Raw genomic sequence first — 12,918 nt, forward strand, 5'->3', positions numbered from 1 at the left:
TTAAAAATACTTAATTAGAATAATTAATGTCTTGTAATGTTTATTGAAAGTCTGCCAAATTTTGGGGAGTTGCATGTACTGTATTAAAGGTTATAGTATGGAAACTATAATGAGCACGAAATGGTTACAAACTTGGTGAATGCAGCCGAGCCTGTGTGGAAAGAGATAATCAGTAAAATTAAGCTTGCTTACCTGTTATCTTCTATATTTATGAAGCAGCTCACAATAGTTAAAAAGTCTTGATGAAAGATTGTTGAAACATGCTAGAATACCAAAAAGATTAAGTAATGAACAATCAGAAACTTTGGGATGTACTTAGTAATGGTAAAGTGAGGGTTTTATATTTATAGAAAAGTTTTTTCTTTGATTAGTAAAATTTCAAAATAGTCATTCATTTGGAACATGTTCATATCCTTAGAGTCTTTTTATTGTCTAGTTACTGCATATTTTTAGTATCATTAATGACTTCATAGTGTTATCTCAAACACAAATGTTAATAATTGCTAGCTATAAATATTTTTTATGTATTTCATTTTTCCAGTGAGATAGATTAATTGTGAATTTCAAAACTGTTCTCACACTCCTAGTGATAATTATGTACCTACCATATAGAAAAAGTGGCACTGTTTTTATACTGTTCTCTCCCATCAAAATCAAAGCAGTGAAGTGGAAAGAGCCTACAAATGATGTGAACAATCAATTGTGATGTTTCAAAAGCTCTTTAGTAAAAATTATGCAATATTTGTTTCCATAGCAGATCTTAGAACCTTACTTTTATACTGTTAAGTGATAGCCATTCAGAGGTTTTAAATTTTGTGGATCAAGCTAGCTATGGTGTAACCATTGTTCCAAGGGCAGTATCTAATTTTGAACATTGGTTTATGAAAATTAATTAGCAATACAATTTTTTAATTTCTTATACCAATATTGGAGAGTACATGCTTAAAGTAAGAATTCATAATGGATTTTGTGTAACTTTCATAATTACACAGAGAATCTAGCAAGACCTGTTCTTCTATATAAAGAAAACCTTTTATCAAGCGTGGGAGCCTCTTCAAAAGTGATATGTAATGTGTATTGAGAATATATAGAAGCTTACATCATATGATTGTTGTGCTCAGGTAGTAGTCTTTACACCTAAAATTAGAATTTCTTAAGATTTAGATCTTTAATGTTATTATAAGTGATAACATGAATTGAAAAGTTAAAGTATTGTATTTATGATCCCATCACTGAATTTCTTTAGCAGTGTGGTGTATGATGTGTCTGTTTTTATTAAAAAGGTCTGAATCTTTTATTTAAAATATTGTTTTTGTTATTACTCTGATCTTGAGAAACTGCTTTGAACTTTTTTCCTCATTAGGAGCTCAGAGAAAGAGTGCTTCGTGGGAAGTACAGGATACCTTTTTATATGTCAACTGACTGTGAAAATCTTTTAAAGAAATTTCTAGTTTTAAATCCTGCAAAGCGAGCATCATTAGAAGTAGGTTTTAACAAATAAGATTATATTATATTTGCAGTTGTGTTTTGTTTAACTATTTAATTTATCACATTACAATTTCAGCTCAGTATGTCTAAAAACTTAGGTTGTTGATTTGAAATTTTCATAGTTATGAAGAATAAAGTATAGTATGTCTAAAAAATTGTACACATGCTACTTTCTTTTAAATAATACTTTAATTGGAAGCTCAAGTTAGTACATTAATGGAATTTTTTTGTATTCTGAGTTTGAAAAGGAATTTTTTTAATGTAATGAATAAACATATTAATGAACTTTTGTAAATTTATAAGTGCTATCTGTAAAATAATTTCATAATATTTTATAAGATATTTGTTTTTGGTTTTTACACTTTAACTTTAACTCCTCCTGTAGACAAGTCAGTTTGTTGAAAGAAGTCAATGAAGAAATAGTACTTTATTTTGTAAAACACACATCCTTCACTTGTATAATGAAACAGTTTAATATTAAGTTTTACTGTATAGATCTTAAAGGTTTACGAGGGGAATTTTTTTAAGTAAAACAATTGTTTTTAATTAGACAGTCATGAAAGATAAATGGATGAATATAGGCTATGAAGATGAAGAACTCAAGCCTTACACTGAGCCAGAGTTTGATATGAAAGATGGCAGAAGAATAGGTAAATTTCTATTTTGAAGAAATGTTATGTAAATTATTCAGTTGAAATTGTTTGTTAGATTTAAAAATTTTGTTTTTGTATATTTTAATACATCAGTTTTAATCCTTTCACTTTGAAGTCTTATAGTCATGCTGATTTGTGTATGTGCTTCAAAAGAAAGTTACCAAGAAATATTCCCATTATAAATATTTAATTGAACAAATTTGAATCTCCAGTTTCTTTGGCATACTAATAATATTTTCACTGGACATGATCGTATGTACTATTCAGTAAAAAAGTTTCTATGAAAATTCTTCACATTGGATCTTTATAGCTCATATGAAACTCAAGAAACAAGTGAAAATTCACATAGTACAAAATTTGAATGTATTGGAAACAGAATCTATTATATAATATGAGGATTATATATAAGTGGTAATTACATTTAAAATGCTGTATCAGCATGTTGAACATTTTGTGGAAAATTTGCAGAATATTGTAAAAAACAATATAATCATTGTACCTCATTAGAATAAAAATATAGTTGCCTGCTTGTAAAAACCTTCTTGTTTAATACTACTCATATCCTGATTGTTTTTTATATTCTCACAAATGCCACAATTTGTAAAAAAAAATTTTTTTTTTTCAAACTATCAAGAAAGGAGATTTTCAGGTTGGTTTGTTAATCATACTGAGGAATAAACTGTTTTTACTACCAAGCTCTAATAAATAAATGAATATGTTACTCTAGTTAGATATTAAGTAAAATCAGAATAACTTACATACAGGGTGTCTGAAATGTTTTCTGGAGTTGTGTATTTGAATGCTAGAAAAGTATAATTTTTTGATAAATTCGACTTTAATAATCTACTTATTATTTATCTAAATATATGTATATAAAAGATATGAAATTATTTTTAACCATTAGGAAAACAGCAGAGAGAGAAATGTTTGTTGTCATTTAGTATTTAAGACAATACTTCAGCTTTTCTGTAAGCCTTTAATACAAAACATCAAACAATTTTTTTTTATAGAACTAAAGGAAATTTTTTTTCTTTGGTTTGCAAGTAAACATTTTCAATTTAATTTTTTCCTTTATAAAGTAAGAGCACCCAAAATCTGCCCATTAAAATTATAGTAGCCGAATCTGACCAGTAAAGTTAATATTACCCTATTTGAAACACAGACACCTATATGATAACCATTGGACTTTTTTTTAAATCTAAATTTTATATTTTTTAGTAACTCTATAATTTATGTTGAAATAAATACCATTAAATGGTATAAATTTAAACTGTTTGATTTAATGCATAATGCCTATAAGAGATGTCGTTAAGCCCATATTTCATATGCTCTTTTAGTAATTACAGGCCTAATGTTATGTTGTAGCCCTCTTTGTGGTAATAATTGTTTCAATAAAATATCATCTTTAGCTTTAATGCAAATACAATTTATCTCTAATCCTTTTAGAAATTATTTACAGACGTTTCTAAAATACCCTAAGGTCACCTCAAAGCTGTTGGCAGTGATTTTTGCACAGTAAATTCCATTCATCCTGCCATCTTCTGGCCTAGTCTCAAATTACAACAGCTTGAGTTATTGTATACTGAAGCTGAACTGCCAAAGCAATTACTTCAACAAAATAAAGGTGCAGGAAAACCCAGTAAATTAATTTATTACCTTTTCAAACAGTACAAAGCCATTATATACTTAGGTTATTTGAAGGTAGTTTAGAAATTCACAATCCATATAAGGTAGAGACGAACATTAATGGCAAATAGACTGCAAGAAAGAAAATAATCCTAAAGTTGAGAAGGTGTAATTATGATTGTGTTATGAAGCTATAAAACAAAAATGCAGGAGGAATTTTACATAGTTTGTAACAACAACTCAAAATCAAAGTTAGGGTTAAAAGTTAAGTTATAATTTTATTCTTTTGGTAATTTGAGGGGAAGATTAGATGAATTTGTTATGAAACTTTATGTTGTAATTTGCTCTCATTAAAAAGAAACAAAAAAAAGTTTTAAATTCATTCTTGTCTATTTTTTATGCATTCAACTTCTACAGAAATGCTACAGACCTTGGGATACACAAAGGAAGAACTTGAAGAATCTTTGAAAAATAAGAAGTATGACGATATTATGGCAAACTATCTTTTACTGGGGAAAAAGCCAACAGAGGTAATACTATTTCTATTTTACTTTTATAAATTAACAGAATATTGAGAAAATAAAGTATGTCACTGAAATGATTAAAATTAGTTCTTGATTAAATACAATCATAATTGTACACAAGTTGTTTTCACTCCAAGAAATTGTATCTAGAAATTACCGTTATCTCAGGTGTTGCCAGATTGTGAAGTCACTTATAATTAAAAATAGGTTCTAGAATTGGACCTTTCAGATGGTAACATTCAGTAATATCATGGGAATTTTCTAAGGGATTTTCATGGTGTAGAATGTCAAAGCTGGTAACTATGATTTTTTTTAGAGTTATTAGACTAATAAAATTACAATAAGGCTGATAGTGGTTTTTAAATTAAATACTTCATTCTAACTGGTTCCATTTCTTGTGAAAAAAAAGTAAAAGTATATTGCAAAATAATTTCTTTCCGTGCACATTTTTGCTACTATCTATTAACCCTCTTGCAATAGGCAAGTCAAACTGATTATGTTACAACATTTTAGAGTTACATTCAAAGTTGAAATGAGCTATTTAATTATCAAAGTATAAGAATAAACTTGACATCAAAATGTAGTTAATAAATCATATTTTAATAAGTTTTATTTCTTAATTTTATAAGGAAATATTTAAATAAATCCTTAATCTACCCTTGTATGAGAATTGACATTTGTTCCCTAGGTCTTTTCCCTTTAATTTATTTACCACCTCTCTCTGAAGTACGACTTTAATGTAAATTACTCATTGTAACATAGATATTACTAAGGTGCAGTAATTTTTAAAGCCTTCAGTTTTAATTTTTTATGGAGTCATAAACTAGAAAATGAAATCCATTGCCAAACCCATTTGTTGCCCTCCAATGGTACAGCAGTATGTCTGTGTACTTACATTGCTTAAAACCAGGTTTTGATACTTGTGGTGGGCAGAACTTTGTGCTTAATTAGAAAGAAATAAACACCCATGTTATAGTTTTCATGCTATAAGTTTTAATACAGTATGTGTATCTTCACGAACTTTTGCAAATTATCAGTAAACATTACAAGGCTTTCACACACAAAATATCAGATTTTTTAAAATTAAGTTTAAGATTTTTTAAGTAATGATTTGATCGTTTATTTTTCTTTTTGAATGTTAACTATCTAACATGCAAACTAATTTTGATTTTAAGGTTAAAGATAGTTTTATGCATAAGAAAATTGTTAAATTTCATATGCAAAATCTTTATAACCTTCAGATAATCATCAAACGTTTTTTTTATAAATCTATATTTTATCTGTTATTTTCACTATTGTATCTCTGTATGGGTTTGGTCTATTTGACCGACCTCATAACCACCATAAAATGTTAGGAAATAGATATAAATTACAAATTATAACACGAAATCACAAATGTTTAGTCAAAATAGATTAATTCTCATAACATTATACATCTATATGTATTTATTATTTTTATTTTATTCACCTGTCAGCAGTGTCTGACTAAATTATAGAAGTTGCAATTACGAGATGTACGTGCACTTGTGTTACCATATCCAATAGTACAAAACATGGCCTTTACAAAGTGACCTGTCTTGGCTTTGATCTAGTGGACCAGTATTTTGTAAAATACAATCACATTTTGGTTATAATACATTATAAATAAGCTCTTAAATTTCTGTTATTTTTCTTAAAACGTAGAACAGTAAACAAAGAAATATAGAAAACAGTGATCCCTACTACTTATAACTGTAAAGAAGCTTGTACTCGCTTGCAGTACCTTGCATGCTAAGTCTTGCCAAATTTTGCTTATGGAGGATGTTGAAACAAAATAACATTTTTAAGTTTTATATATGTATTTTGAAATAACCAACTATGATAAATTACCCTATCAATATTGCAGAATTCCCCTTTGATTTATCAGGCGTACTAACTAAACTGAATTTGTATCTAAAAAAAATTTTTTTAAAACATTTTCATTTACCCTTTCCTTCTGAGATTTGAGACAAAAGAAATAACCTTGGGAAATTCCCACATTCTAGAGGCTGAGTAAACTATCTGGGGGAAATTCTGAGCTTTTGATGAAAGAGAGAAATGAGTGTACGTAAGCAAATATTTCCAAAAATGGAAGAGGTGGGTGGGGCCTCTGTGTTTTATTGGCTAAATTTAGTGATATCTCAGCAAATAGAAAAGATAGGAGGTTTTTAGTTTATATTCTAGCTTTTCAGTATCGGTAATTTGAGTTTCTAATTCGTATGAAACTATAGATTTGTATTTGGATATCACAGACATCTAATTTAAACCAATGCTGCATTCAACATACTATATGACACACACAAATCAATATTTAGGATTTTTTTTATATTTACTTTTAAATTAAGGAATTAACTAATGTATAGTACTAAAATCAAAATTATAATCTACAATTTGAATGTATGTCTGCAATGTGATGACATGCCCTTTCACCTCTGATCATAGGGAAACCCATAGCAATAGGGTTAACTCATTATGTACTTTTGTACTAGAAACAACCAGAATATTTTAAACATTGTTTATGTTAGTTGTTAGACTACATTTGAAATTATTTTTAAGGAGAACAAAATATGTGAGAGAGAGAGTTTTAGTTAAGACACTGAAGAAAAATCATTTGTTAGTACAGAGGATTTAAAAATATGATATATTTTATAGAATGAAATATGTGATTCACGATCAAATTCAAGTCTTTCACTTCGAGCTCTTCGACCAGTGGTGGAGGGCACAATCAGCAGCCAGTCTCCCTCGCATATTAAAGTTCAAAGAAGTGTTTCTGCAACAACAAAGCCTCGTCGCTTCAGTCACAGTGGGGAGCCAGGTTAGTTAGCAAATGTTTTATGTTAGAGAACAAATATAGGCTTGTCACTGTACCATGATTATCTTTATTCTTCTGTTACTGTATTATACAATAGTGAAATTTCTAATTGTATTCAGGACTGATCACAACCCAGTGGTTAGTAGAGCTGGATGATTGGTAGATTTTGCCAATCGATCAATTGTTGAGCTTATTAATAGATTAAATTCAACTAATTTATCGTTTTTGTGTGATTAGTCTTCCTGTTTTCAGTTAGTTTTTTATGAACTACCCTTCATCTAAAATCATACACACCTTTAGTGTTTCTACTAGTGTTCACCATTGCACATTTTGTAGGAAGAAACTTATTTTGGTGAAAATGTTTATTGCTGTTTTTTAGGATAACCTTAACATTTTCCACATGGTGAATCACAGATGTCAAGACAAGAACAAAATTGTCATTTTGTTTGTTTTTAAAATATGTAGTGACTCCTTCTCATTGATATTATGTAAATCAAATAATGAAAGCATTTTACTATCACTTATAACAAATTATGTTTTTATTTAAAACATACCATGATTGCCATCAGAAATAATTAAGTAGCTTATTAGCCAGTTTTTTATACATTTTGACTATTATTAACATAAAAATAATTTTCATTAAAGAAAGATTTGAGGCATAAGAATATTTTCTCCTCATCAAAGAAAATTTCTGTAGCTTTAGAATAGATATAATTTAACACACACTTTCATGAATGAAAAGAACTTTTAAAGAAACTAAACAAATTCCCTACTCACACTTATTTCTTTCAAAACTTCCTGTTTAATACCTTTGGCCAATTCTACAGGACCTCTGACTAGAAACTTTTCAACTAAACCATAAATTACTGCTCAAACTATTTCGTTTACTTTCTTATGACTTTTTGACCTATTCAGTTGTATTTATACTTTATAGCTGTTTCAATAGTGAATGATCAAACTACTTGATGTGACATCATAAAAAGGGTGGCAACTAGACCTGAAAAAAAAAAAGCATAAAAAGATAAGGGTAAACTTGAACATCAAGAAATGATTAATATTCTTTTAAGAGGTGATAATGTTTTAGCAAATAGCTATTGTTTGGGTTGAGGGGAAGTCTTTTAAATCAAAAAGGTTGTTTATTTTGCCTCTGAACTGTGCAAAAATGAAAATTTAATTTTTTTCATTTTGCTTTGTGAATTACAGTACATAAATATTAGAAAACTCACAAGATATCAATTCTAAAATATTTTTGAGTTAAAGTTGTTAAACTTTTCATAGAATTAACATATATAATTGATTTTGTGAAAATGATTGCAAAAAAATATGAAGACAGGATTTCCTCTGGCTTCAGAAACAATAATTAAATTACTTTTTTAATCCAAAACTGTTCTTTATGAATTTTTATTTAGGAAAATAAACATATTACTTCATTTTCAAACAACTTTTTGTAGTAAGTTAAGAAACATTATTACCTTAAAAAACCCAACAAATAAAAAAACACTATTTGTTTTGGTCACTGACCTGCATGAGGTGCCTGTCAATTGAATACATCTTTCAAAACCTGTGACCCCTACTTGTATGGAAAGGGTTAATTTGTCATTGTACATTGGGGAAAAAAATTGATTCTGTGTTTATGGTAACATTGTCAGGAATATATAGGGTAGTTATGTTGTATTTTTTTCAGCATTTCTTTTTATTAATCATCAATATACTGCACTATAGCATAACATTATCAAAATAGATAATGCTTGTATGCATTCTATCAAATCAAGAATTGAGTTTCATATCTGTTCTTTTAGCAAATATACATTTTTACCTTCTTATAGCATATTTACTTCCAATAGGCCAATAGATTATAGTCTGAAGCACTTTTTTCTAATACACATTCATAATTTAATTAAAGTACTTTTGTATGATGGCATACAAATAAACTTGGCATAAAAATGTAGCTAATAATCAAAATTTTAATATTATATAAGTTTTAAGTTTTTAATTTATTAAGGCAGTATTGAAAAAGACACCTCAATTTACCCTAGTATGAGAATTGTGACATTTGCTCTCTAGTCATCCCATCTTCTCTAATTTATTTTTAACCCCTCCAAAAAGTATGAAATTTAACTTCAATTACTCATTATAATGTTGTCATCACTCAGGCAAAGCATAATTTTATAGCCTTCAATCTTATTTGGTTATAGAGCCATAAACTAGAAAATCAGACCCCTCTTGTCATGCCCACCTGTCACATTGTCTCTTTCACAAATTGCCAGTAGTTGTCTCTGATGTTTAATACTATATTATTGATAAGTAATAAAAAATCAAAGTTTTAATCTATCAAATGACATATATTACGTTGTTTTCTGTACAGAGAATTTTCTATTTTGCTTCGAGTTCAAACTTTATTCCTGAGAGAAACACATTGACGAGCGTAACTGAATTTTTAACATATAGAAAGCCAGAAAAATTGTGAGAGTCTGCATTTTATGTATTGTTATTCTGTGTTTTTTGGTGCATTATTTAATTAAATAAAAAAATTATTTAGAGCAGTAGTACAATTAGTATAAAAATGTAGGTTTAAGATGAGTTTTATCAACAGTCGACAGCAAAAAAACAAAAGTCCCAGGTAAGTACTATATTTCTTGTTTTTCATATGTATTCTTTATTTATTATTGTAGAAGTAACTAAAATGTAAAAAGTAGAAACTTTTTAGGTTAGATGAGTTAAAATAATAATAAAAATTTATCAGGTACACTTGTGAGTAGTCTCTGTGTTACTGTAATCCAATGGAGTAACGTGAGCTACACATTCGCTAAGTAAATTACAACTTGCGTGGCAGGAATATTATTTAGACACAGTTCAAAGGGCAGTAAAACAATAGAATTTGAGTAGAAACAGTTGTATACTGTAATGAGTTTAAAGCTATTTAGGATAAACAAATTTAGTTTCATGCTACAATTTGAAGCCATTCTAGAAAGAGAAAAATGTTATTTATTTAATTTTTTTTTATGGTGGTTATGAGGTTGGTCAAACTGACCATTCTCATAGAGTTAGGGTAGAGAAAATATTTTATTTATTGCGAACTGTGGTGTCTGTCCGAGCATTCATCTGTCTCCCGTTTGAAAAGCTATGCACACAAAGTTCAACTTTCACTTTTGAAATGACAGGTGAACAAGCATGAATAATGTTGATGCCAAATTTTATTTTGCAAGGAGGATATTCTATACTAAATTGTTAGGAATTAATCACACTATCATTCACATTTCAAAATGTGACGTAACTTAAAGAATAAAAATGTAGATTTGTTGTATGTTATTGTTGAGCTGCTCTTAGAATGACTGAAATTTGCACTCAGAGCAGTCAACACTTTGACCCCTTATATTCATGGAGAAATTTTTAGTGAAAAACTTCAATAAAAATTCTGATTTTTTTGTATACAAAAGACTCATTGTTTACTGAAAGCTTGCAAAGTTTTTTGAAGATACACAAAACACATTTGGAATTATAGTATGAAAACGATAACAGTTAATTTAGGGTCATGAACTCGCTGATTCATTTGAGCCCGTAGTGAGAGTGTTAGAGAGACATTTGCAATTAGGAAACTAAATACACTGTCTTGTACTAGTGACTTTTATTGAGTGTGTCTTCACTCTATTATTTCAAAATTGGGGATGACTAGCTCAAGTAGCCCTTGAGTGTCTTTGCATGAAAATCAACAAGCATACAATTATATTTCTGTCAGAATCACTTCTTTCTAATCGTATGCTGTAATAGGTACATTTTACACTGTTTGAAGTACTCGTCTGAATAACTATCAACCACCTAATAATGTAGTAATGCCCAGCTTTAAACTTAAAACTCTTAAGTATAGTCAAGTATTTAATGTTTGCCATCTTAATATCATGAGATTTAATAATGCTTGTTTTCACACTTGGACTATAACAATATTTGTGAATTTTGTTGGAGCTCTTTCTTATGGAACTATTTCCAGGAAACCAGAATGTTCCTTCAAGTGGCTCATCTACCTATAAACGACAGAATACTCTCGAACCATCAGCTCCGGTACCTAAAGATGGTGTTTCTCCATCAGTTGTAGTAAGCACCTTATCACCATCAGGACCACGGACTGTAAAAACTGCCCCTGGTGCTGTTAATGCTATGGATAAAAGCAACTCTAAATCAGGTACTGTATGATCATCTGCTAAAAAGGTTATTGTAATAAGAAGAGTTGAAACTAAGATGTGTGTTTGTATGTCAAAATCAGAAACCCGTCACAAAAACCAGTATTTTTAGTGATATGATATGAAAGTACTATTTAAAAATCTAAAAAATATGGGAGCAATACAAATAACTTTTAGGTAAAACAATCTGATGTGCAGTAATATAAAAGGTCAAATAATGTCCATTTAGTATATTTTGACATAATATTGTATAAAGTATATGCTTTATTAGCAGATGTGTAATGTGGAATTTTGAATAAAAACTTTCTATACATGGTCAATTTTTAAATCTAAGAATGTTAAAGTTTTTCTATCAATATATTTGTTACTGTAACATTTGTAGATAAATTGTTTTTATAAATGGTAATTTTTTATTTTCTTATACTGCCATTTCATAATACAGTTCACAGTTATACCTTTGTTTGTTCCTTTAACTAAGTGACTTAAGGTCTTGATTACATTATATTACTAAGTTCAATATTCTTTTGAGCATTTTTTTAACCCAAAGTGTATGGCTCGGTCAAAATACACATGACATTTTAAAGAGTTACATGCAAACATTAATTAAACAACTTTATTATTATTTTATGTCAGTAAACTTAGCATCAAAATGTAGTTTGTAATTCAAATATTATATTAGTTTAAATTTCTTAATTTCAAAAGGAAATAAATTCTCTATCGTCACTTCTCTGTAGCATGTGACTCTTTTCTCCAAATTGCCCATTTTAGGTCTTCTTTCTACTCCTATAGATCTTCTAAGTTTCTGATCAGTTACACACTTATAGTATAGGTTATCCTAAGCTAAAATGTAAATTTCTAACCTATAAGCTAGCTTTACAGAGATATATACAGTTAACTGAAGCCCACATGCTATGCCCCTCCTATCACATTCTGCTTTTCAAAAAATGTAAACACTTCTCTGTGACACATACTATTGGATTATTTATAATTAATATGCAGAGAAGATTTTAATTTTAATTTACTGCATTTTTATGGGAATAGAATTGTTCAACCAACAGGTTTTGAAAATTTTCACCCTGGTTTCTTTGTTTACCATTGATGTGTTCACTTTGGCCAGGTAATGGAATTTTCTAAACTCAATTATAAATTAGAAAGCCAGTTAAGATAGTTTAGGGCATCCTATTTTTGTGCATGTACTATAAGTTGCATATTTCAATTTTTAAAAATAAAGTTTACATACAACAAGTAGATTGAATTGTCAACAGGACATTGATCAAGTTCAACACCCTACATGTCATTACTGAATCTCTTATTTTATTTATAATAAAAATTTATAACTAAAATGTTAAAAATTAGAAACTTATTAGGTTAGTTAAGGAATTTAAATGAAATTAAAATCTTTTTATCTAAGTAATACATATGAACTGCTCCTGTGTTACTTAATTCAATATTATGTTTACTGTAATTTGAACTATGCTCTTGTTAGGTAATTTATTATTTTGTTATGCTAATTTATTTGTTAGGCATGGTTCAAAAAGCAAGTAAAACAAAAGTTAAATTTATAGAAGTTGTAAAAAAGTTGCAAGCTTGCCAAATCTTGTAAAGATACACTACATAAATTT

The 12,918-nt window shown here is 28.5% G+C and overlaps 1 protein-coding gene across 3 annotated transcripts in view; it reads left to right on the forward strand.

Moving 5' to 3' along the window:
* Nucleotides 1–12,918, forward strand: part of LOC106466611 (MAP/microtubule affinity-regulating kinase 3-like) — a 51,718-nt gene that overhangs the window by 29,978 nt on the left and 8,822 nt on the right. For 2 of the 3 annotated variants that reach the window (XM_022394647.1, XM_022394646.1), the window contains exons 11-16: nucleotides 1,364–1,483; nucleotides 2,039–2,138; nucleotides 2,776–2,790; nucleotides 4,185–4,297; nucleotides 6,962–7,124; nucleotides 11,107–11,298. In XM_022394647.1, coding sequence (XP_022250355.1) covers nucleotides 1,364–1,483; nucleotides 2,039–2,138; nucleotides 2,776–2,790; nucleotides 4,185–4,297; nucleotides 6,962–7,124; nucleotides 11,107–11,298 — 703 coding nt within the window. The remainder of the gene's footprint in view (nucleotides 1–1,363; nucleotides 1,484–2,038; nucleotides 2,139–2,775; nucleotides 2,791–4,184; nucleotides 4,298–6,961; nucleotides 7,125–11,106; nucleotides 11,299–12,918) is intronic. The other variant, XM_013926904.2, reaches the window with a different exon arrangement.

Source organism: Limulus polyphemus, unplaced genomic scaffold (assembly GCF_000517525.1).
Source record: "Limulus polyphemus unplaced genomic scaffold, Limulus_polyphemus-2.1.2 Scaffold2321, whole genome shotgun sequence".
Lineage (NCBI taxonomy): Eukaryota > Metazoa > Arthropoda > Merostomata > Xiphosura > Limulidae > Limulus > Limulus polyphemus.